The 25,922-nt window shown below is 46.8% G+C and overlaps 1 protein-coding gene across 1 annotated transcript in view; it reads left to right on the top strand.

The window, feature by feature from the left end:
- COL27A1 (collagen type XXVII alpha 1 chain) overlaps nt 1-25,922 on the top strand; it is a 269,697-nt gene that overhangs the window by 89,109 nt on the left and 154,666 nt on the right. The window contains exon 12 of the mRNA XM_044305696.1: nt 4,710-4,754. Coding sequence (XP_044161631.1) covers nt 4,710-4,754 — 45 coding nt within the window. The remainder of the gene's footprint in view (nt 1-4,709; nt 4,755-25,922) is intronic.

Raw genomic sequence — 25,922 nt, 5'->3', positions numbered from 1 at the left:
ATATGCTATTGAGACAGTGCTTCTATGACGCACTTGGGCATAGAACTACCTGGCAGCACCTTTATTAGTGGCATTGGTGACTTGTAATGATGCCGAACCAACTTGGAGTTTTCCTCCTGAGATGGTTGCAGGAATTTTCAGCTACGTGTCTGGTCATCGTAGGGACATATTGTTTAGGGCTCATTCAGACGGCCAAATTGTTTTGCAGTCCACAAAAGGCATTTTTTTATACCGCACATGGCCGGCACTATGATCGAAATTCCTATTCTCGACAAGAATAGGACATGCTCTATCTTTTTTGCAGGGCCACGGACCTTAAATACGCGGTGTGCTGTCCGCATCTTTTGGGGCACCATTGAAATGAATGGGTCCTTACCCATCCTACAAAATTGCAGAATGGATGCATTCATACGGTCAGAGAGGCTCCAGAAATTCAGGTTGACGTATACAAGCCCCCAATTCTCGTACCTCGACCCATATCATCTATTACTAAATTGAAAGAAAACGTAGAAAGTTGCGCAAGTCATTGAGCCAAGGATCAGGAAAGCAGAACTTTTATTAAATATACAGTAAAACGAGTAAAAATGTTCCACACTACACAGGAATGGAGTCTGTCATACCACCTGCATTGATGTGAATGATGCAGCAGAGGAGTAAAGAAGTCACAGGATATAGAAAAGGGAAGGGAATAATGCTACTCTCCCTTATTCGAGCCGTAGGTGCCCTAGCAATACAGAGCATGCGCCCTGAGAAGGGTGACCCTGTCCTAGAGCCTCACCCTGGTGCACCCTGCCAAATCCCATGTGCTCTGATGGCACCGGGTCAGAGTAAGTGGCTCTCTCTCCCTTGATGGTCTCTTTGTATTTTTACTGCATCTATTACTTGCGTTGTATGTAGTGTTGAGCGAACTGCAAAGTTCGGGTCCGTACCGAACTTTGAGATTTCGGGGACCCGAACCTGAACTTTGCAGCAAAAGTTTGGGTTCGGTGTTCGGGCATTTAATAAAGCTTGTTGAAAGGCTGCAGGTCAGCCAATCAACAAGCTTTTAAGCTGTGGGCACTTAGAAGCCATCACAGCCATGCCTAGTAATGGCATGGCTGTGATTGGCCGGTGCATCATGTGACCCAGCCTCTATACAAGCTGGATCACGTGTAGCACCGCCCATCAGTAGTGCAGGGACGGGAAGCAGGCAGCTGAAGTGAGGGAGAGTGTTAGGAATCTCATCTGGCTATTTATTCTGTGGGTGATCTATAATGATTTTTTTTGTGGGTGCAATACACCAGCTTTGTACCCCTGACAGAGAAATATAATAATTAATCTGGCTGTTAATTCTGTGGGTGACCTATAGCGATCTTTTTGTGGGTGCAATACACCAGCTTTGTACCCCTAACACAAAAATATAATCGTTAATTTGTGTTAGTTCGGTGGGTGACATATACCCATTTTTGGTGTGAGGTAGACCTGCACTGCATACGTGACAGGGAAATGAATATAGTTAATCTGTTGGTTAGTTTAGTGGGTGGCCTCAAAGAATGAGGAGAGCATCAAATAAGGGACGTGGCCCAGGTCGTGGTGCTGCTGGTGGAGCTCCTGTTACAGTGAGGGGACGTGGTCGATCTGTGCCAGCTACACACCCAAATGAAAACACCTTCCTCATCATCAGAGACGTGCTGCGGTGGTCCTCCCAAGTCCTCATCCTGAAACATAAGTGGTTGGGCATCGGTGCACTCAATCTCTTCCACTTCTGTGGAAGGGCTAGGTGACCATCTGGTCAGGGTAACACAGCAGGCTGATTTGAAACTCATCTGTTTGGGGGAAAAAACCCACACCGTGCAGGAGCTGTGGACGGGCATGGAACAGCAGACCGATGAGTGGTTGGTGCCACTGAGCCTCAAGCCTGGCCTGGTCGTGTGCGATAACGGGCGAAATCTCGTAACAGCTCTAGGCCTAGCCGATTTGACGCACATCCCTTGCCTGGCGCATGTGCTGAATTTGGTGGTGCAGAAGTTCCTGAAAAATTACCCCGATATGTCAGAGCTGCTGCAGGAAGTGTGGGCCGTTTGTGCGTGCTTTCCGCGTTCTCAACCTGCTGCTGCTCGCCTGTCTGCGCTGCAGCGTAACTTCGGCCTTCCCGTTCACCACTTCATATTCGACGTACCCACCAGGTGGAACTCCACCTTGCACATGCTAGAGAGACTGTGCGAGCAGCAGCAGGCGATAGTGGAGTTTCAGCTGCAGCACGCACGGGTCAGTCGCACTGCGGAACAGCACCACTTCACCACCAACGAGTGGGCCTCCATGCGGAACGTGTGTGCCGTGTTGCTCTGTTTTAAATACTCCACCAACATGGCCAGTGCCGATGATGCAGTTCTCAGCGTTACTATCCCACTTCTATGTCTTCTTGAAAAAAAAATGCTTTGGGCGATAATGGAAGAGGATGTGGCACAGGAGAAGGAGGAGGAAGAGGGATCATTTCCACAGTTTTCAGGCCAGTCTTTCACAAGTGGCACGGAAGCCAGGTACCCAACTGTCCAGCCAGGGCACAGCTCTGCAGGATGATGAGGAGGAGGAACCATGTTCACAGCAGGGTGGCACCCAAAGCAGCTCATGGGCATCACTGGTGCGTGGCTGAGGGGATACAGAGGACACAGATGATTCACCTCCCACAGAGGACAGCTTGTCGTTGTCTCTGGGCAGCCTGGCACACATGAGCAACTGCATGCTGCAGTGCCTGCGCGATGACTGCCGAGTTGCCCACATTCTAACCAGTGCCGATTACTGGGTGGCCACCCTGCAGGATCCTTGCTACAAGGACAACTTGCTGTCCTTAATTCTGTCACTGGAGCTTGATCAGAAGATGCGCGAGTACAAGCGCACTCTGGTAGACGCGCTGCTGATGGCTTTCCCACCTGACAGCGGGGCTCATTGGAAGTACAAGGCGAAGGCAGAGGAGGAGGAAGAAGTCGCCAACGCAGCTGGGGCACCACCAGCACCTCAGAAGAGAGGGTTAGCATGGCCGAAATGTGGAAAAGCTTTGTCAGCACGCCACAACTACCAGCACCACCAGCTGATATGGAACGTCTTAGCAGGAGGCAGCATTTCAGCAACATGGTGGAGCAGTATGTGTGCACACGCCTACACGTACTGACTTCTGGGTCTGCCCCATTCAACTTCTGGGTCTCTAATTGGGCACATGGCCTGAGCTTGCTCTTTACGCCTTGGAGGTGCTGGCCTGCCTTGCGGCCAGGTTATTGTCCGAACTGTGTGATCACCGACAAGCGCAGCTGCCTGTCCACAGCCAACGTGGACAAGCTCACGTTCATTAAAATGAACCAGGCATAGATCCCACAGGATCCCCTTGTGCTGAATAGACAAGTATACCGGCCGCACCCAGCCATTGTTATACTCCAGCGCACTTTCTCTGTGCGTTCTCTTTTCCATTTCCCAATGTTTTGGGGCCTAACCAAATTTATAAAAAATAAATAAATAAAGGAAAAACAAAAAGTGTCTTGGCTATCTCCTCCTCCTCCGCTTCCACCTACACTGCCACGTCTACCGCCTCCTCAACCTCTTACTCCACTTTGACCTCCGCCTCCTACTTCAAGATTATTATTTATTTATATTTTAAGTCATTTCCCTATCCACATTTGTTTGCAGTGCAACTGTCCTGCTCTTATCCCCATTTTGCTTCCTTTTGCAGCCCTCTAGCCCTTACTATGACTATTTTACAGCCATTTTAGCGCACCAAAGTTCGGGTCCCCATTGACTCCAATGGGTTTCGAGTTCGGGTCCCGAACCCGAACTTTGACCCGAAGTTCGGCAGACCCGAGCATCAACGGGTCCGCTCATCCCTAGTTCTATGCCTTAATGAGTCCACCGATGATCCATAAAGGGGCTATCCCATGGAAAAAATGAAAATCGGACAACATACAGTACACGTCAATCTCTAACAAAGCTAGAACCAGCCCTGTACCTCTCATGGATCCAGAGATCTCTCCATTCATTGTTCCAGTTGCTCTGCTAGATTAATTTCAAGCTGGCAGCTCAGGGGGCGCGTCCTTTCTCACAGGTCATGTCCCTTTTGCTGCAGCTTTCTCCCTGTACCAGCATCTAACAGTAACTAGGACCGGTGGCAGTTGAAGAATTTAACGGAGCATGTGTGACCACCTCAGTGAAGTGGCCGGAGAAATAAGGAAAAGAACGAACAGCAGGTGGTGCTATACAGATAGATATTTTTTATTGAATAATTACTAAATTATTAATTAAATTCAGTTACAAAAGTGTTTAGATTCAGGTTTGAAAAATGTAGACTATTTTACCTGGAACAACCCCTTTTAATGTATAGGGAAAATATTCGGGATTCTAGAACAGGGTGTTTGGTAGGGTGCACTGTGATGAGGGTCCGGGGCAGGTGCTCTGTACTAGTTTGGGCATTTTGTATTACTAGGTTATTATTATGAAAATCATCAGAAGCCTTACTTTTCTAATTTTCTGAAAATTTTGACAACCCCTTTGTTGGTACCGGCTTTGATTTAGGCATTTCCCATTTCATGGAGCGTATTAAAGGCTCAGCCTTTCCGTATCGGCGAGGCAGGGCCTTCTTTCAGCGCTTTGTATGATTTTATTTCTATTTAGTGCTTTTTCACGTTCTGTACCTAGATGTCTTTGTGAACGTGTAACCTAAGCTGTCTTCTTCTCTTTCCACACAGGGTTTGCCTGGAGTTCCCGGGAAGAGGGGCACGATGGGTAGGCCGGTAAAGTTTTTCCTTGTCTACTTTGCAGTCCTAATGTAATGAAACCGGAAACCGAGTCTTCCTAGTGCTAACTGTAATGTCATATGTTCCCCCCCTCCCCGTGTGTAGCAGATGATTAACGAGACGCGTCCATGTCTTGGTCATCTTCTCATTTCTGTCTAACCTACCTCACGCACAAAGATGATGCTGTTTCAGGCTTCGGGGAAAGAATGCACAGTAGCGGCAGGCAATCCAATACTCCCAGCATGCACCAGTAGAAAGGGACAATAGGTACCGTAGTCCTCCCCTTTTGCTGAAAGCACGTTTATTAAAGTGAAATGACCCTAAATAGCCCAATTTAAACCTCACCGTGAACCATTATTGAGTCACATTGCACAGGCAAAATCTCATACAGTAGATGAGAAGTTTCATCAGCACAGAATTAGCCTCTCAACATAGGGAAATTAAAATGGTGGTGACTCGACATTCAGTTGTAGGGAAAACCTATTTTCAAAACCCCTATTAGGTAACTCTGAGTTAATAGTTAGGAGTATCAGTTCGGGAACCTCATCTAGTAGCTAAGAGCTCTGGAGGACCCACCATGTCCTTACATTACACAGGCAGCCAATTGTTTTCTACTGTGTAATGCAGGCATCTTCAAACTGCGGCCCTCCAGCTGTTGTAAAAGTACAAATCCCACAATGCCCTGCTGTAGGCTGGTCGGGCATGCTGGGAGTTGTAGTTTTGCAACAGCTGGAGGGCCGCAGTTTGAGGATGCCAAGTTTAATGCTTCGTCTCACCTGTGGTGGCGCTGCAGGGTCCTTGTACAGCTACTGATTAAAGGTATCCTGTCCCGTTGTACCTGCAGTCCCATCTTTGCGCAGCGGGTTATAGAGCAATCTGCAGATTGCGCTGCGCAAAAGTTTTAGCCAGGTGTAAGAATGCTTTAAAAAATTAGAAGTGTTAGGCTACTTTCACACTTGCGCTTGATCGGATCCGTTCTGAACGGATCCGATCATATTAATGCAGACGGAGGCTCCGTTCAGTACGGATCCGTCTGCATTAATAACTTAGAAAATTTTCTAAGTGCGCAAGATGCCTGAGCGGATCCGTTCAGACTTTCAATGTAAAGTCAATGGGGGACGGATCCGCTTGAAGATTGAGCCATATGGTGACCTCTTCAAGCGGATCCGTTCCCATTGACTTACATTGTAAGTCTGGACGGATCCGCACGCCTCCGCACGGCCAGGCGGACAGCTGAACGCTGCAAGCAGCGTTCAGCTGTCCGCCTGTCCGTGCGGAGGCGAGCGGAGCGGAGGCTGAACGCCGCCAGACTGATGCAGTCTGAGCGGATCCGCTCCATTCAGACTGCATCAGGGCTGGACGGAGGCGTTCGGGTCCGCTCGTGAGCCCCTTCAAACGGAGCTCACGAGCGGACCGACGAACGCTAGTGTGAAACTAGCCTTAACTGAAACTAGCCTTAATTGTTTATCAGTTAGCAAAATGCTAAGTGAATGAACAAAAGAGAAATCTAAATTTGATCAATATTTGGGGGGGGGGTACCCTTTACCTTCAGAGCAGCATCAGTTCTTCTAGGTCAGGCCAACTTTTTTTTTGGTTGGGGGCCACATTGTCAGCCTGAACCGATTCCAAGGGCCGAAAATAAAACTTAAAGGGCTATTACCAAATGAAATACTATTTTTGTGGCATATTGAACACACAGTATAAATCATAAATGTGTAGTTACACTTCCAGGACTCCCATCTAATGGGAGAATACATGAAAGGTACCTGTGAGCGGCCACAAGACATAGAATGGTATCGAGGGCCGCAGGTTGTGCCCCCCTGTTCTAGGCAGACTTGCGCACAGTTTTTGAAGAGACTCAGGAGGGAGGTTGTTCCAAACATGTAGATCTTCTGTGGATGTAGGCTTGCTCAAATCCTTCTGTCTCTTCATGTAATCCCAGACAGACTTGTTGATGTCGAGATCAGGGCTCTGTGGGGACATATCATCACCTTAAGGACTATTTGGTCCATATTTAGTAATGTGTCCAGTACCGTAAATCCATGCTCTTTCTATACCTGGGAGTCCGGTGGGCGATCCTATCACTGATTGATATTCACCCCTTTATGACTGTGCGCACAGCTATCTGTCCGTCATGGATAGGACCTCCCCAAGCATAGAAAGAAATGTTCCCAAAAAATGATGCCTCGGTCTCCCACAGTGTGACAGGTTCACGTCAAGGGGAATCACCACAATCCTAAACTATTATCTGCTGTAACACATAGGTAGTACTGCGGATATGCAGTCCGAATGCCATGCCCCCTGTATAAAGCTGCACTGAAATGCATTGTGGGGACGGATGTGTATGCGCCCAGGAGTCCTCTCAGTATGTTAGCACTGCACAGCAGTCCTGACAGTGTAGTGCAGTGCAGCTATTATACGCCGACAGCGGTGGGGGGGGGGGGGCAGTAAGAAAACAATAAAATGGCGATATTGACTCCTTATTTGCAGCACTGTTTATGTATTACTGCAGATACCATAATAGTCCTGAATTGTGGCGACAGGTTCCCTTTAAACACACATGGGGGAGCGCCAAAGACAAGATTTGTGTCCCTGCGGGACAGGTACATATCCACAAATTAGGCAGGAGGCACCTTTCTTCTAAGCCCTGCCAGGAGAATGCTCCATGTGAAACGGCAGGAGACATGTTGTTCTGGGTCCTGCGCCAGGTCCATAAGCTGATGTCGGTGACCGCATATGTACGCAAGGTCCGAAAGATGCTGTCTTTCGAGTAGGCAGGTCATGCTTGTCAATTTGGAGCCATATTTCACATGACTTAGAAGTAGAAGTATGTCTAGAATCTGCAGCGATCACGGGATGTTTCTATGATTAGATTTGGAGAAAGCGAAAAATTCCATGAACAGTCTGTGCGAAGCTGGAGGCTGCACCTCTATAGCAGGTCGGACTTATTGCAATGGTTGCGAGGTCCTCAAGTCGCCATGTGTCACTAGCCTTAAAGGGGTTGTGCACATTTGGTGGAGTTTTGGTGATGCCCCCCCCCCCCCCCCCTCCCACGCTTTTTGCCGCTGTGTATTCTCCTCTACAATCAGTGCTTTCAGGGGAGAATATCTATTCTCCATAATACATCATTGGAAGGTGCCTCAATTTTTTGGTATTTCCTCTTGGATTCATGTGGAACTTCTGTATACATCCTAAACAATTAGAAGTATGCAATGCCTCCCTGGGATTAGATTACGGATGCATGAATAGACTCACTGTGTGCATGTTTCCCATCATCTAAATCAGGCATCCTCAAACTGCGGCCCTCCAGCTGTTGCAAAACTACAACTCCCAGCATGCCTGAACAGCCTACAGGTATCAGCCTACAGCAGGGCATTGTGGGAGTTGTAGTGTTACAACAGCTGGAGGGCCGCAGTTTGAGGATGCCTGATCTAAATCATGATGATAATGGTTCAAATTAAAGCTATTAATGGGTTTCATTTGCAGTACCGTACCTAACCACTTGGTGCGCTGTTAAGCAGGAAACCTCCAATGAGCTGGCGTGTTGTACAGCCTCCTACTCCACCTAGTGGCAGAAATGTGTTTTGCAGGGGTTAACAATTTCTGCTCTGCAAATCTCTTTCCTTGCACTATTTCATTTCAGTTTGTGCACTGTTGGTTATCGGACATTCTTGACCACTAAGCCTTCCTTTCTCACTTATTTCTTTTGTTATAGACGTGCCCTTCGCTCTCCAGCATTTTTGGTTTTTTAGTGTAACAGCTGACACCCTCATGACAGCTGACACCCTCATGCACAAGGGGCCATTCATTAACCTATGGATTGAGGATGAATGATTGAAAATGCAGTCCCTTTAGCATACTAGGAACCCATACTAAGACACGGAAGTGGAGAATTACATCATCCCTTGACCCGATCTTCCCAGCACTTTCCTTCCCAGGTTCCTACTCAGCATTTACAACATCCATAACTTTGCTGAACGGCGGCCAGAAAATGTAAAGCATTCTGAAACCACATGGACATAACTTCATGCTCTGGGCTCCTGCCAGGTCTGTCCGAGATTTCATGGAGATATAAAGCCATCATTTCACTTCAAGCTGGGGTGTTTTTTATTTATTTGTGATCTGCACATCCCAGGGCCCCATTTCCATATTGTAAGGCCTCATTTTTTGCAAAAAATATGGATAACGTCCGTGTGCATTCTGTATTTTGCGGAACGGAACAGCTGGCCCCTGATAGTACTGTTCTATCCTTGTCTGTAATGCGGACAATAATAGGACATGTTTTATTTTTTTTGCAGAACGGAAATACAGACATATGGAAACAGTATGCACACGGAGTAACTTCCTTTTTTTTTGCGGACCCATTGAAATGAATAGTTCCGTATATGGTCCACAAAAAAAAACGGACACGGAAAGAATATACGTTTGTGTGCATGACCCCTTAGTCTTATTCAAAAGGTTATTCGTGAGGTATAAATAATACTCACTTCTTGTGAATCTTCGCCTGTATTTTTCAGTCCTTTTATTTTTCAGATAAATAAATCGCTATAAGGGTCCATTCACACGTCCGTAAGTGTTTTGCAAATTGTGGATCCGCCAAACACGGACACTGGCAATGTGCGTTCCGAAATTTTCAGACCGCACATCGCCGGCACTATAATAGAAAATGCCTTTTCTTGTCCTATTTTTTTTTTCGTGAACCGGAAACGCGGATGCGGACAGCACATAGCATCCGTTCCGGCCCCATTGAAAATGAATGGGTCTGCAAAATCCGGAACGGATCCGGAAAATAAAATTGCGGATGTGTGAACGGGACCCTTATGCATGGTAATCCTGAGAGCGCTGAACTGATTGCTACCCCATGCTGCGCGACGTTTCGGGGGGGTCATGCGTGCCTGTGGGTTGTAACCATGCGCTATAAATGCAATCTCTTTCCATCATCATCATTTCACATTTACACATATTCAGTGATAGCTTCAGTTTTCACAGCCGTACATAAAATATTAAAACCAGTTACTGAGGCGCTGATCATAGAAATACCGTAAAGTTGCAAATTTCATTTAACCCTTTAGGACACAGTGTCTCCATTTTCATTATCCATCTACTCTCGTATTGTAGCAATCTCGGTTTATTTTCTGCCAGAGCAGTAATCCAGCCCTAGCCATTTTAAGGCATGCCGTTTATGTTTCATTTCATAACAGTGTTGCGCCAATGTAGTTTCGCTCTACTTCTTTTCCTTTGTCTCACATGGGCATCGAATGCCGTAAACAACCTTCTTTGTCATACGTGTAGAAAAATGGCGCATTGGGATTTTATATTTCTGTCTTGGGTGATTTATCGAATCTCCTTTTAAAATGGAATTGCAGGGAAAGTTCCTTTCTTCCTTGCAGCTAAAGTCTGTCTGTTTTTCTTTTTCGTTCTGATGTCGCCTGTGTCCCCTACAGCTCTACCTCTCCGATTTGAAAAACTAGGTTTTTCTTTCGAATAGATTGCCATATTTTTTTATCATGTTTTAATAATCCCCAATATTTTTTTATAGCATTTTTTATGAGAGTCGCATGTCTATCATAAGTCCCTATATACATGCAGCCATTATCCGTGGCCTTTTTTTCTTTTCTGACTAAGGCCTCTTTCACACGAACGTTTTTTTTTTTTTGCGTTCCGTATACGGAACCATTCAGTTGAATGGATCCGCAAAAAAAAAAACGGAAGGTACTCTGTATGCCTTCCGTTTCCGTATTTACGTTTTTCCTTTCCGTTCAAAGATAGAACATGTCCTATTATTGTCCGCAGTACTATAAAGTACGGATTACGTCCTTGTGCATTCCGTATTTTGCGGAACGGAACAGCTGGCCCCTAATAGAACAGTCCTATCCTTCTCCGTTAGGCTCCATTCAGATGTCCGTAGTGCATTGCGGATCCGCAATACACCCGGCCGGCACCCCCATAGAAATGCCTAGAGTAGGACATGCTCTATTTTCTTGCGGACCGGAAGATCGGGGCCGCGCTTTTGAAATGCGGATGCAGAGAGCACATAGTGTGCTCTCCGCATCTCTTCCGGCCCCATAGAGAATTAATGGGTCCACACCCGTTCTGGATAATTGCGGATAGGATGCGGACCCATTCTACAGACGTCTAAATGGAGCCTAATGCGGACAATAATAGGACATGTTCTATATTTTTGTGGAGCGGAAATACAGAATGCACACAGAGTACCTTCCGTTTTTTTTCCGGAGCCATTGAAATGAATGGTTCTGTATACGGTCCGCAAAAAAAAAAACGGAATGAAAATACGTTCGTGTGCATGAGCCCTTAGTGCAATTTAAATTTTATAGTTTCATGGCAGGAATTGAGATAATCGCTGAATTCCATCAGTGACTGTTCCGTACCCTTCCACAGCGTAGCCACGTGGGTGATGTTCTAATTTTCCATTAGTGAAAATATGCTCACTCTCAAATGCCGCCATGAAAATATTTGCAAAACTTGGCGCAGCCGAGGACCCCATTGAAGTCAAATAGTGATCTTCAGTAAATCGCAAATTTTTTTTTTGGAAGAATGAACTGCAATGTCGTCATCAGGAAGGCGATCGTGCGGTCGTCCAGACTGGCATCCTACATCAATATCTACCTAAGGGATCATTCAGACGGCCGTATGCTGTCCGCAAAAATGCGGATCCGTTTTTTTGCGGACAGTTTAGCGTGATCCCCGAAACGTCGCGCAGCAATCAGTTCAGCGCTCTCAGGATTACTATGCATTATAGCGATTTATTTATATGAAAAATAAAAGGACTGAAAAATACAGGCGAAGCTTCACAAGAAGTGAGTATTATTTATACCTTACGAATAACCTTTTGAATAAGACTAATGCACGAACAATCGCTCCGGACACTTGGCCGTTGTAAATATGGGCTTCTAACAAGTTTGCGCAATTTATATTCGCAGACCTGTATATTTTATAGATTGCAGATCCTAAAATAATTGTCGGTTGGTAGTGCATCCCCCCATGTAGACAAGCGAGGAGGAATGCAAAGTGATCTCACGAATGATCCCTATTTACAGCCAAACTTAATATTTTTGTAACCTCTAAAGGGCTCATTCACACGAACGTGTGCTGCCCGTTGCCGTATTACGGATCCACAATACACGGGCACCGTTCCGTGTGCATTCCGCATCACGGATGCGGACCCATTCACGTCAATGGGTCTGCAAATCCGGAGATGCGGAACGGAACACTACAGAAGCACTATGGAGTGCTTCCGTGGGTTCCGATCCGTGCCTCCGCACCGCAAAAAGATAGAACATGCTGTATCCTTTTGCGGAACGGACGGATCAAGGACCCATTCAAGTGAATGGGTCTGCGATCCCTATGCGGCTGAGCCATGGTCGGTGCCCGTGCATTGCGGACCGCAATTTGCGGTCCACAGCACGTGCACGGGCTTCACGCGGTCGTGTGAACAAGCCCAAATGCAAATCTTATGATCGTTCACAACCTGCAATCAATGGCAGTCAGTGCCCGCTACAGGCAGATTATCTGCCCATGTGAAAGATCCCTACATCCATGGCCTGGTAGATCTGTCATCGTTGCCCCCAAAGTGCTGTTTCCAACCTAAAAGAGACCTCCAGACTCCAGGTTTACTGGTAATCTTACCATTTTTGTCCCATGCACACGACCACATGTTTCTTCTGTTCCACAAATCACTGATCTGCAAAACACGAAGACCGGACAAGTGCATGCCTCCATTTTTTTTAAAACGGTAGAAATGTCCTATCCTTGTCCATAACACGGACAAGCAGCATAGGACATGTTCTAGCTTTCTTGCTGGGCCGCGGAACGGACATATGGGTGCAGACGGCACACAACGTGATGTCCGCGTCATTGAAATGAATTGGTCCACAAAGAAATTGCAGATCTGATGGACCAAAAATACGGTCGTGTGCATGAGGCGTTTAGGATAATCATAGTAGGTGATCTCCCACCAGACCTTGGGGTAGATCAGTCATGTTTCATTTGTTTGTATCACTCCAGTAAGTCTGTATCTGAGCAGTGGTCATCCTTCTGTTTGTGGAGTATAGAGTGCCTTGCATTTAAATTACAGAACATGCCCACAACTTAGAAGATGTTTTTTTTATTTTTTTTTATTGTGAAGCAAACAACAAATAGGACAAAATAACAGAAAAGGCCAATGTGCAGAACTATTCACCCCCCTAAAGTCAATACTCTGTAGAGCCCCTTTTGCACAATCACCGCTCTAAGTCGCTTTGGATAAGTCTCTATGAGCAGTTGCCGCATCTCACCACTGGGATTGTTGCCCATTCCTCATTGCAGAACTGCTCCAGCTCCTTCAGGTTGGATGTTTGTGCTTGTGAACAGCAATCTTTACGTCTGACCACAGATTTTCTGTTGGATTGAGATCTGGGCTGTGACTCGGCCATTCTAACACATTTATATGTTTCCCCTTTAACCAGTCAAGTGTTGCTGTAGCCGTGTGTTTGGGGTCATTGTCCTGCTGGAAGGTGAACCTCCGTCCGAGCCTCTGATCACGCACAGAGTGGTGCAGGTTCTGCTCAAGAATATCCCTGTATTTAGCACCATCCATCTTTCCCTCAACTCTGACCAGTTTCCCAGTCCCGTCCCCCAGCATGATGCTGCCACCACCATGTCTCACTGTGGGGATGGTGTTCTTTGGGGGATGTGATGTGTTGGGTTTGCGCCAGACATAGCGTTTTCTTTGATGGCCGAAAAGTAAAATTTCCCACATGCCTTTTTGCAAACTCACAACGTGCCTTATTGTTTTTAGCTGAAAGTAATGTCTTTCTTCTGGCCACCCTGCCATAAAGCCCAACTCTATGGAGCGTACGGCTTATTGTCGTCCTATGTACAGATACTCCAGTCTCTGCTGTGGAACTCTGCTGCTCCTCCAGGGTTACCTTAGGTCTCTGTGCTGCCTCTCTGATTAATGCCCTTCTTGCCCGGTCCGTGAGTTTTGGTGGGCGGCCGTCTCTTGGTAGGTTTGCTGTTGTGCCATGTTCTTCCCATTTGGTTATGATAGATTTGATGGTGCTCCTGGGGATCATCAAAGATTTGGATATTTTTTTATAACCTAACCCTGACTTGTACTTCTCAACACCATTGTCCCTTACTTGTTTGGAGAGTTCCTTGGTCTTCATGGCAGTGTTTGGTTAGTGATGCCTCTTGCTTAGGTGTCGCAGCCTCTGGGGCCTTTCAAAAAAGGTGCATATATGTAATGACAGATCATGTGACACTTAGATTGCACACAGGTGACATCATGTCACTAATTATGTGACTTCTGAAGGTAATTGGTTGCAGCAGAGCTTTTTATGGGCTTCCTAACAAAGGGGGTGAATACATACGCACATGGCAATTTTCTGTTTTCTATTTCTGAACAATAGTTTTATTTATATATGTTTCTCATTTCACTTCACCGACTTAGACCATTGTGTTCTGATCCATCACATAAGATTCAGATTAACAAAACATTGAATTTAAAGGGACACTGACAGGCCCAAAAAGCATATTTAGGGGTATATATGACAGTATAGGTCTTATAAAGGGTATTAGAATCATCTAAGTATCCCCCCTGTCCGCCTCATAAATACAGTAAAAATAAGTTTTATAACCTGCTTTCCTGGTGTTCAATCTGCCCAAGGGGCGGAGCTTCATATCAACTTGCGCCCAGCCAGCCTCGCCACAACTGCCGTTTGAAGCGCCGCCCAGCTCATCAATATTCACTGAGCTGGGCGGCTACTCTGAAGCGCTGTACTAGTGTCCCCGGCCCAGTTGTGGCGAGGCTGGCTGGGCGCAAGTTGATATGAAGCACCGACCCTTGGGCAGATTGAACACCAGGAAAGCAGGTTATAAAACTTCTTTTTACTGTATTTATGAGGCGGACAGGGGGGATACTTAGATGATTCTAATACCCTTTATAAGACCTATACTGTCATATATACCCCTAAATATGCTTTTTGGGCCTGTCAGTGTCCCTTTAAGGCTGTAATGTAACAAAACACGAAAAAAGTCAAGGGGGTGAATACTTTTGCAAGGCACTGTACGTTTCATCTCATTGAGCGTCATGAGACAAATCGAAAACATGGAGATTGCCTAACGTTTTCCGCTCTTGTTCTAGACAGAAGTAGGAGATATCTTGTTCTGTAACGTGTAGTCCGCCAACTGCTGTCAGGCAGCGCTTCCCATTCATCACGCTGCTTCCGAGCACCACTTCATATCTGATTTGACGCCTTCCTTTTTGTTATGAGTAGTTTGATTCATTTAGAAAAAGTTTTGGAAATTCTTTTCCTCACAGTCTATGGGAGTTTGATGATTCATTTAGATAATGTTAGCAGGGGCTGCGAGGAGGAGTGCTTGGCGGTGAGGCAGCTGGCCTGTACTATCCACCCAAGAGTGATCAGTGCAGGATTGCAGGCCTGGCTGGACTCTGACGCCTGCGATGAACAAGCTGTTCTTCTCATCTAAGGGGGATTCTTTCGTAATTTAGGGGAAATTAGGCAAAAGCAGAGAAGACATTTGCATAGTTCTTTCTCAATGCAAATTATATCATTTTGAAAGCACATTTCCAGTGTAAGTTCCTCTGGTCTTAACCCTAACTGGGGCGTCATGTTTCCGTTCTTCTGTACACATTGCGTCTGATCCTTGACGTAAGTGTATATCCTGGGGAAAAACTCTGAGGATACACATTAAGGCCTCATGCAGACGACAGTATTTTTTCACGGTCCGCAAAACGGGGTTCCGTTGTTCCGTGATCCGTTTCCGTTTTTGTTTCTGTGTGTCTTCCTTGATTTTTGGAGGATCACCAGTCATGAAGGAAATTGAAAAAAAAAATCAAAGTCAAGTTTGCCTTGCAAATGATAGGAAAAAAAACGGATGCGGATGACAATCTTGTGTGCATCCGTGTTTTTTCACGGAACCGATTGGCTTGAATGGGTCCGCGAACCGTTGTCCGTGAAAAAAATAGGACAGGTCATATTTTTTTCACAGACTGGAAACACGGATCACGGACGCGGATGACAAACGGTGCATTTTCCGAATTTTCCACGGACCCATTGAAAGTCAATGGGTCCGCAGGAAATCACGGGAAACGGAACAACGGACACGGGACACAACAACGGTCGTGTGCATGAGGCCTAAAGGGTTTTTCCAGGTGTTTAATACTGATGACCCATCCTCATGTCTGATCGGTGGGTTCCCCCGCTGATCAGCTGATTGAAGAGTCCATGGTGCTCTGGTGAGCGCCGAGGCCTCCTCGCAGCTTTCCAAACACAGTGGGTGTGCTTGGTATCGCAGCTCACTTGAAGGGGACTGATCTGCGTCTCGGCCATGAACATAACGTCACTGAGACCTAAACACTCCTGAAACGCCGTGGTCTCTTCAAACAGCTGGTAGGTGGAGGAGCCCGTAGTCAGACCCCCTCCTATCCTGAGGATAACTCATCAATATTAAACACTCAGAAAACTCCATGCCCAAAATCCGTTATACCACCACCTCATAGGGTAAGTGTCTCTAAACATAACTATACCCTTCTAGTCAATATCCAGTCATCTCATCCTGAGAAATGTTAGGTATTTGGTGCACCTTGGACGGGGCTCCTCCATTTGGTGCACCTAGCGCCTCCTCTCTTGTTTAATTCACAGTCCCTGGGATTTCCAAGCCAATAGTCATGAAACGAGGGAAGCCCGGTGCACCTAACCCATCACCATGCCCACGACATACCATGCAGTCATTTCTGCTAATTAGATTGCAAGCGGTAGCTGCTTATCATGATGACTTAATTTTAAAGGGGTTATCCAACCCCTATAATGCCCCCCCAAAGTGCCTGGGCCCTTCACACAGGTTATACTTACCTCGCTCCCCAGCACGGCGGCCATCGCATCTCCCCTTTGCGTGGAGAGGGGCAGCCAATATCCGGCCGCAACGGGAACGAGCCTCCCTGGCATCGCAGGTGACGATTGTAAGGCTCGTTACCGTCATGGCCCGTTATTGGCTGCTCCCTTCCCCGTCGCCGGATGTTTTCATTCGTGCAATGGGGAGAGACAGCGGCGTCCATGCAGGCATCAGAAGCGACACGGGTGCTGGGGAGAGAGGCAAGTATAACCTGTGTGAGGGGCATTATAGGGGTTGGATAACCCCTTTAAGTGTTCTTCTAAGGGTACAGCCACACGGTCAAGTTTTCTTATGCAGTTTCGGAAGCCAAAATCAGGAGTGGATCATAAAAGAAAGTATAAAGGACAGATACAGTTTCTCCTCTTTTTTTGAATTCACTCCTGGATTTGTCTTGCAGAAACCTGACCGTATGATCGCGCTCCGATGATAGTGCCAGCCGCCTCACCCACCAGAAGGCTGAGGGGCTTGCATCGGCTCAGCTCCGCTTTTCCAGCATGCGCAGTACGGATTCATAGACAGTATATGGGATGTGTACTCTGCCCACTGGAAAAGCAGAACAGTGCCGATGCGAGCCGAAGGTGCAGAGCGCTCTTCCGTGCTTTTAGTATAGGTTTAGGCCCCCTTTAAATAAATTCCTTATTTTGTGCATTTATTTCCATTGAGCTAAACATAAATAATGGTGGCACCAACTGAGCAGTTAAAATTGACCTATGGAGGATCCCGAAGAACAGTGGGCATAGCCGACAGTATATTCTATCTCGCTCAGCTTTGTGAATGAGTCGGATGGTTTGCATTAGTGGATTCATCCTCCGTCGAGTTGCAGGGAGAAGCGTAGGACTTCTGCTGCCAAAAACTACAGTACCATTTAAGTTTGTGGTCGCAAACAATGTGCCGCGTCTGGGTGATCGTTATTAAGATCAGGAAATGGGTTAACAGATTCAGCGCCGGCAGCGCGCGCCCCCCCCTTCACCTTACCGGTAGGGAACCGGATCGTTCACACTTATAAATGCAGTGTAAAGAAATGTTTGATTCTTGCACAGCAAATGTTCACCTGGATTACGCCAGCTGGCACTCTGCGAGCATTTCACGTACAAGACTGGAAGAGCGACTGGGTAATCACCTAGGCCTGAGCCAGCAGGAAAACACAGGCCTATTTCTGGATGCTGATTGTATTGGCAAAGCCCATTGTAACATCTGCCAGATTAGCCTTTCCTCTGGCCGAGAGAGCCTTAAACAGAATCAGATGTTTCGACATACGCTTTTCTCATAGGCGAGCTAGCCTAGGACACGTGCCCCTTTTGGGGGTCTTTGATCACTTCTGTATGTTAGAAGTGTGTTTTATATTAGAACTTTATCACGATCTTCCTGTTCGGTTATTGGTAGAAATGTGTAATATGATGTAACATGAAATCGCTTCATTGTGCAAACATATTATGTGCATCGATAAATCCTGTCGCCGGCAAAATGCCTATTCAAGTGGGCACGCTGCCTACTAGGGTTCAAGTCCGTAGCCACGTTGCAGAGATTATCTTATGAGTCTTTATGCAAACGAGCTGTTAAAGGGGTTGTCTCATCTTAGACATTGGTGGCATTGTGCTACGGGACGGGACCTCAGAAGCGAGCAGAGAGCAGCCACGCATGCGCAGCCGTCCTCCATTCATTTCTATGGGTCTGGCAGTCCCGTAGAAGTAAAAGGAGCAACGGCTGCGCTTGCGTGGTGCTGTCTCCATTAGTTTCTATGAGACTTTTGAAAATATCCGTGCTTGGCTATTTTTAAGAATAAAGGCCACGCCACGTTTGCTCCCTGTGCTCTCCTTATCGTTTGGGGGGTGGGCCATTCTGGAGATAGGTGCAGGTTTCGGAGGTGGGTCCCGCAGCTATCTGACTTTGATGGCATATATTGATCATCTCACCTGGCCCTTTATTCTGGCACAGGTGCCGTTTGCGTGCGCCGCACAGTTCTTTCCCTCCCGGCAGGGAATTGGGGGCTGTAGGGCGCATGTTTGGATGTTAAAATGAACTGCAATTGCGCAAGATTACAGGGCCAGGCAAGATGAGGTTTCTGAAACCTGGCCTTGTCAATCAGCGTTCAGAGGAGGAGACTGGGAAGAGAAAGGAGCTAAGCTTGGGTGCACCCGCCCGCCCTTAGTGCACTTATTAGTTAATTTGCATAAAGATGAGAAGATCAGGTGAGCGAACCTTATCAGACAGCGTGCTTGGTTGCATTTTGCTGCTGACAGAATCATTGATATCTGATCGGTGGACTCCCAGCACCCCCAACCCCCCCCCCCCCCCAGTGATCCGCAGTTTCCCAGAACTACCACTTCAACGGAGCCAGAAGCAGAGCTCCTTTAAAAATCTAGTGCCCATGCCGAGGTACTGCAGCTCTAAGAGAAATGTTAAAATGTCACCTCAAAAGTTTCTTGTGATCTTGTAGGAGGAGCAGTGTGTAAAAGAAATGCTATACTCAACAAAAAGGCTGATGCAAACCACAACTGCAGCCCCTGACGACCCCAGTTGACCAGTCACGGCGCCTTTGTGACCCCATTGAGTATAGCAGGGATTCCCAACCCGTGGCCCTCAAGCTGTTACAAAACTACAACTCCCAGCATGCCTGGACACCCTACAGCTAATAGTAGTAGTTTTGCAACAGCTGGAGGGCTGTAGGTTGAGCTTTCCTGGACCATAGGGTCTATCGGCTTCCCATCATGGTGTCCCGCCATTCTGACAGAATAGCTCGGCATGCTGTAGTATTTTGTTCTGAACCTAGCCACCTAGCCTACGTGACCCGTAAAAGCTAAGTGTAAAAAAAATAAAATAAAATCATCTTATGATTGGGCATATTCTGCCTTTTTGCAAGGCCCAGTGTAGTTTTTGTCTTTCATGCAGGTGACGACCTCCATGATTTTAGGTGGACCACTGCATGAAAGACCATATGACTTTAGAGTTCATTCACACGTCCGTATGTGTTTTGTGAATCCGCAAAACACAGACACCGGCAATGTGCGTTCCGCATTTTGCGGTACCGCACATCGCCGCCACTCTCATAGAAAATAGGACATGTTCTATTTTTTTGCGGAACGGAAGTTCGGATCCGCAAGTGCGGATGCGGACAGCACATTCCAGCCCCATTGAAATTAAATGGGTCTGCACCTGTTCCGCAAAATTGCAGAAAGGATGCAGACCCATTTTGCGGACGTGTAGACCTTCCCGTTGCTGGCTGCCAAAATTGTACAGGGGGTGAGCCTGCTGGCAGTGACGGGGTTAATGATGCACAACTCATTAAGTGAGACACATAATTGCCGTCACGCTGAGCTTTTGATGGCCTTTTCCATTGTGCTTTCTCCTTCGGATGCTTCTGTAACAGCAGCGTTACCTTCTTGGTGTCTCATTAGTCAGCGCTCCCTCCTGGCAGATTAGTCACCCGCCAGAAAATGTGCTAATACAGGGCCGTCTGAGCGGCAACCATCTTCAGTTTACAAGGCGAATCTGGTGAGGAGGTTCACGTGATGATGTCATCATACAATGATGTAGGGCCCATTCACACCACCGGATAGTTGAGTCCGCATCCGTTCCACAATTTTGCAGATCGGATGCGGACCCATTTATCTCAATGGGGGCGCAAAAGATGCTACTTGGGGGCGCAAAAGAGTGCTACTTCCGCTCCGTGGCCCTGCGAAAAAGAGGCATAGGCATTTTTTTTTTTCATAGGGCTGGCTGTTCTGTTTTGCAGAATGCGAAACACTGATGGACGGTATCCGTATTTTGCAGATCCACAGTTTGCGGACAGCAAAAACTGATACGGTGTTTCTATGAATGAGCCCTTAGGGTAAGATTTTGCTGTGGAGTTCCTGCTCTTCTTCCATGGACCATTGCCATAGAAATATGAGGACATTATCTGCGTGGGATGCTTGTTCACAATAGCTGCTGAGTGTCAGCTGCCAAAATGCATTAGCGTAGCCAACCCGAGAGGCCTTGTGGGCTTAAATAAATACTCTGATATGGCGACTCTTAACCCCTAAAGTATGTCGATGCATATAGCCATGTAATGGGCAGACATGCTGTTCACCTCTGCTAAAGGACGGAAGTCTCTAGCTCTCCTGACGTGAGTGGCGTTGATCAGGGGTGCACCACCAATGAGGCCAGGTGAGGCGATCAGGCAGCACCAGGAAGGGGCAAGAGGGGGGCAGCAGAAGGGCCATGGGCAATGAGCGCTTTCATTGTGGCAAGGGGGTTAGGTTAAGAAATTGGCACAGGAGGGCGCCGTTTCAGTTTTTGCCTCAAGCAGCAGAAAAGCTAGGTCAATAATAGGGATGAGCGAATCGACTTCGGATGAAACATCCAAAGTCGATTTGCATAAAACTTCATTCTAATACTGTACGGAGTATTAGGCCTCTTGCACACGACCGTATGTGTTTTGCGCTCCGCAAAAAATACGGATGACATCCATGTGCATTCTGTATTTTGCGGAACAGCTGGCCCTTTATAGAACAGTACTATCCTTGTCCGTAATGTGGACAATAATAAGACCTGTTCTATTTTTTTGTGTAACGGACATAGGGAAACGGATTGCACACGGAGTAACTTATTTTTTTTTTCTGCAGACCTATTGAAGTGAATGGTTCCGTATACGGTCCGCAAAAGAAACGGAACGGACACGAACAGAAAATATGTTCGTGTGCAAGAACAGCCGCAGAGGATCTTGGACCCATTCACTTCCCGTTCCGCAAAAAGATAGAACATGTTCTATCTTTTTGCGGAACTGAAGTATGGGACGAAACCCTACAAAGGCACTCAGTAGTTCTGCATCTCCGGACCCATTGAAGTGAATGGGTCCACATCCGTGATGCGGAATGCCCACAGAACGGCGCCATGTATTGCGGATCTGCAAATGCGGTCCGCAATACGGCAACGTTCGTGTGCAGGAGGCCTTAGAATGTATTGGCTCAGTTCGGGAAATGTCTTTTTACAGTACAAAATAAGTTATTACCTGAAGTCTCGCAGGACTTGGCGAAGCAATAACTTCAGCTCATCGGAGCCAATACATTGTAATACTGTACAGAGCTCCGTACAGTATTAGAACGAAGTTTTATGCGAATCACATGCGAAGTCGATTCGCTCATCCCTAGTCTATAACAATAGAATATAATAGTAGCGCTATGGAAAGATGGCCAGGAACCTTTTACAATACCCTTATGGATCTCAGTGCATTGCACTGGTTTGCCACTGGTTTGCAGTGGTTCAGTTTGCAGCTACTGGGGAGGATAATAGATCAGTATCGAGGTGTCCAGCGCTGATTATATAGAATTGCAAGAATGGTGGAGTTTAAACCACGATTAATGTAAAAAATTAAAACTAGAAATCCTATAGTACATGACCATCTCTTACTAACACCGCTAGAACCAGCCCTGGACCTCACATGGGTCCAGAGATCCCCCATTAATTTCTTCAGTTGTCCTTTCTCAGGGGGTATGTCCTTTCTGCGGTGGCAGGAACTGAGCACGTGTGGCCATCTTAATGAGCAGGACAGAGAAATAAAAAAAAGGGCAAACAGCAGGTGGCGCTATACAGAGTGCAATGAATAACTCTGTGGCTATACTAAATTTTTAATAACAGTGCAATTACAAAAGTATTCAGGTGCTGGTTTAAAAACAGTAGAATATTTTTCGTAGGACAGTCCCTTTAAATAAATAAGCTGCTGCACGTCACCGCTCGGTGAGATATTTGAGACACTTTCATTTTTAGGCCCCTCCGTGCACCTTCCTGTAACATAAAAGCTGAGGGGTCATTATCACAGATCCGGCATCTGTAACCTCCGGCACTCCAAGCCTCTGTATATCTACGACTCGCAGCATGCAACCTTGCTTGGAAAGTCTCGGAACGCCCATAGAAGTGAATGGAGCATGCTGGGAGTTGTAGTTTCACAACAGGTGGAGGTTGCTGGTCCTTGTGATAGATCATACATCCCCACTACAAACCCTATCACAGCATTGATCAAGAAGCAATTGCGGACAAGAATAGGGCATGCTTTAAATTTTTTGCGGGGCCGCGGAACAGAACTACGGATGCAGGTCAGCACAAGGTGTGCTGCGTGTGTTTTTTGCCGCCCCTTTGAAATGAATGGGTCGGCACCCGTTCCGCAAAACTGCGAAATGGATGCAGACCCATTCATACGGTCGTGTGAATGATCCCTAACTAAAAGAAAATCTGCACAGATTTCCGTGTTTTTCACCAAAACCTGCATGTTTTACTTGCTGTTTTTGGTTCAGATTTGATCCGGTTTTGCTGCAGCTCTCATCCTTGCATTAAAATGAGTGAAATCCGGAAAAGAACCGCACAAAGAATTGACCTGCTGCAATCCGCATGGCAAGTCAATTTCCACTCTGAACAAAAAATAAATAAAAAAAAGGGTACTTGATATTTGCGTGTAATCTGCATCGTGTGCAGGTAGCGGCAGCAGTTCCGGCAGAGAACAGCCTGATGGAATTCTCCGGATCCGGCACTGCCGGATGCAACTGAAATGCCCGCCGATCCCATTAATTGTAATGGTGTCTGGCGGAGATCTAGCCGCAGTATGGCAAAAATGCGCTGCACGCTGCGGTTTGTATCCGGCCGATTCGGCGTGTTCTCTCCCGGATCACTGACGGCCGGATCACAATGACGCAGATATAAAGTAGCCGCCTGTGTTTGGACCTTTGCCGGGGATGTGTTGCAGGTGTGCAGCATATCCGCACCAGGATTGGTCCCAGTGCCGTTCAGCGGGGGCTAATCTTCGGCTTTTCCTTGCGGAATCTGGGAAGTTAAATAGCACGTTACTTACTTCTGCAGCAGATTTTCCCCACAGCATAGAGAAATATCCATTTGAAAATTTTCCATGGCACGTGGACTGGTTTGCAGAAACCCTGTTCACGTGTACAGGGTGGGGATCATCATCTGTTTTGACCGGAATCCGCCCTGAAATACTTGTCAGATCTGACAGTTGAATGGAAAAGGAGACACTCCGCCAGGCGCGGTACCCTCTATTTAAACATGGCGGTCTTTTGGACAAGACACAGTCACCTGGAGGTGTCCGGTCTGATGAGTCTAATCATCCTTTCTAAGGTAGCAGACTGAGGGCTTGAGGCTAGGTCTACACGGCGACATTTTGTCGCACCAATGTCGCACGGCAATTTTTATAATGGTAGTCTATGATGTCGCACTGCAGTCGCAAAAAATCCATTTGAGATGGATTTTTCTGCGACAGTCGCAGCATGTTGCAGGGAGACACCATAGACTAGCATTATAAAAAATGTCGCGCGACAAATGTTGCAGTGTAGCTGTGCCCTATCAAATGTCGTCGTGTAGACCTAGCCTTAGGCCTCATGCACACGACAGTATTTTTTCACGGTCTGCAAAAACGGGGTCCGTAGGTCCGTGATCCGTGACCGTTTTTTCGTCCGTGGGTCTTCCTTGATTTTTGGAGGATCCACGGACATGAAAAATGAAAAAAAAATCAAAGTCAAGTTTGCCATTAAAATGATAGGAAAAAACGGACACGGATCACGGACACGGATCACGGACACGGATGACAATCTTGTGTGCATCCGTGTTTTTTCACGGACCCATTGACTTGAATGGGTCCGTGAACCGTTGGCTGTGAAAAAAATAGGACAGGTCCTATTTTTTTCACGGCCAGGAAAAATGGATCACGGATGCGGCTGCCAAACGGTGCATTTTCAGATTTTTTCACGGACCCATTGAAAGTCAATGGGTCCACGAAAAAAAACGGAAAACGGCACCACGGCCACGGATGCACACAACGGTCGTGTGCATGAGGCCTTAGTAATAGGATTGCACAGCTCTATCCCCCCGCACCTTAAAGGGGATGTCCCACCAAAAATAGTTTACATTTTTCAAGCCAGCACCTGGATCTGAATACTTTTATATTTGCATGTATCTAAAAATGTACTATGGCCACTGAGCTATTCAATAAAATCTATCTGTATGGCGCCACCTGCTGTTACTCTTTTTTCTAATTTCTCTGTCCTGCTCACCGAGATGGAAGCACATGCTCAGTTCCATCGTTCTAACGGCCACCAGCTGCAGTAGAAAGGAGACCCCCACTGAGAAAGGACAGACCCCCTAAGCTGCCCGCTTGAAATAAATCTAGCAGAGCAATGAACGGGGAGATCTCTGGATCCATGTGAGGTGCAGGGCTGGTTCTAAGTTTGTTAGGGCTAATTCAGACGGCCATATAAATGAGTCTGCATCCATTCCACAATTTAGCGTAATGGGTGCGGACCCCTATTTTCTATGGGGCTGCAAAAGATGTGCACAGCACACCATGTGTTTCGTTCCGCGGCTCCGTTCTAAAATTTTGCGTAACGAGTGCGTACGCCTGCATTTCTGTAGGGCTTCAAAAGATGCGGACAGCACACCGTGTGTTGTCTGCATCCGTCGTGCCGTTCCGCGGCTCCGTATAAAAGATAGAGCATGTCCTATTCTTGCCGACAAGAATAGGCATTTTCTGTTATGGTTGCGGCCATGTGTGATCCGCAGAATGTAAAACGCACATGGCTGGTATCTGTATTTTGCGGATCTGTAAAACACTACGGTCGTCTGAATGTACGCTTAGGGCTCATGCACACAAACGTATTTCTTTGCGCCCGTTCCGGTTTTTTTTTGCGGACTGTATGCGGAACCATTCATTTCAATGGGTCCGCAAAAAAACTAAAGTTACTCCATGTGCCTTCTATTTCCGTATGTCTAATTGATCCTTTAAATCTTATGCAGAGCAGACGTTTGGAGCATGGAGGAGGGAATGTGGGATATAGCAAAGCAATAACTGTGCCGCTATATAGTATACAAGGGTTACGAGATTATTTTATACCTTAATGTTTAACGTGTTAAAGCTACGATTCTCCATTTTTTTTTGGGGGGGGGGGGGGGGATTTGTAATTACCTCTTTCCTAAAACAAAGAAGGTTTCTGTCTGTATTACATATGGCCCACATGCGTATGTGTGTTACTAGCCAGCTCCCAGCCTTCCAAGACACTGGGATAGAGGGTGTGAGGGGCCGGGAAAAGCAGCGTTTTGGCCGCTTCCCATTTTCCATCCGTCTATTTTGAACTCTTTCAGCCTCTGCCGGTTGAGGAGATGAGGTGTGACCTCGTCATCCCTGTACCCCCACTTTTTACTAGCATATACTCGTCAGTTTAGGTCAGGGTCTGCATTCTTATTTAGATTTTTTTTTTCTGCATTATTAGGATA

This window comes from Bufo gargarizans, chromosome 9 (assembly GCF_014858855.1).
Source record: "Bufo gargarizans isolate SCDJY-AF-19 chromosome 9, ASM1485885v1, whole genome shotgun sequence".
NCBI classification, from domain to species: Eukaryota; Metazoa; Chordata; class Amphibia; order Anura; family Bufonidae; genus Bufo; species Bufo gargarizans.
This window is presented reverse-complemented; position numbering and strand designations above follow the sequence as displayed.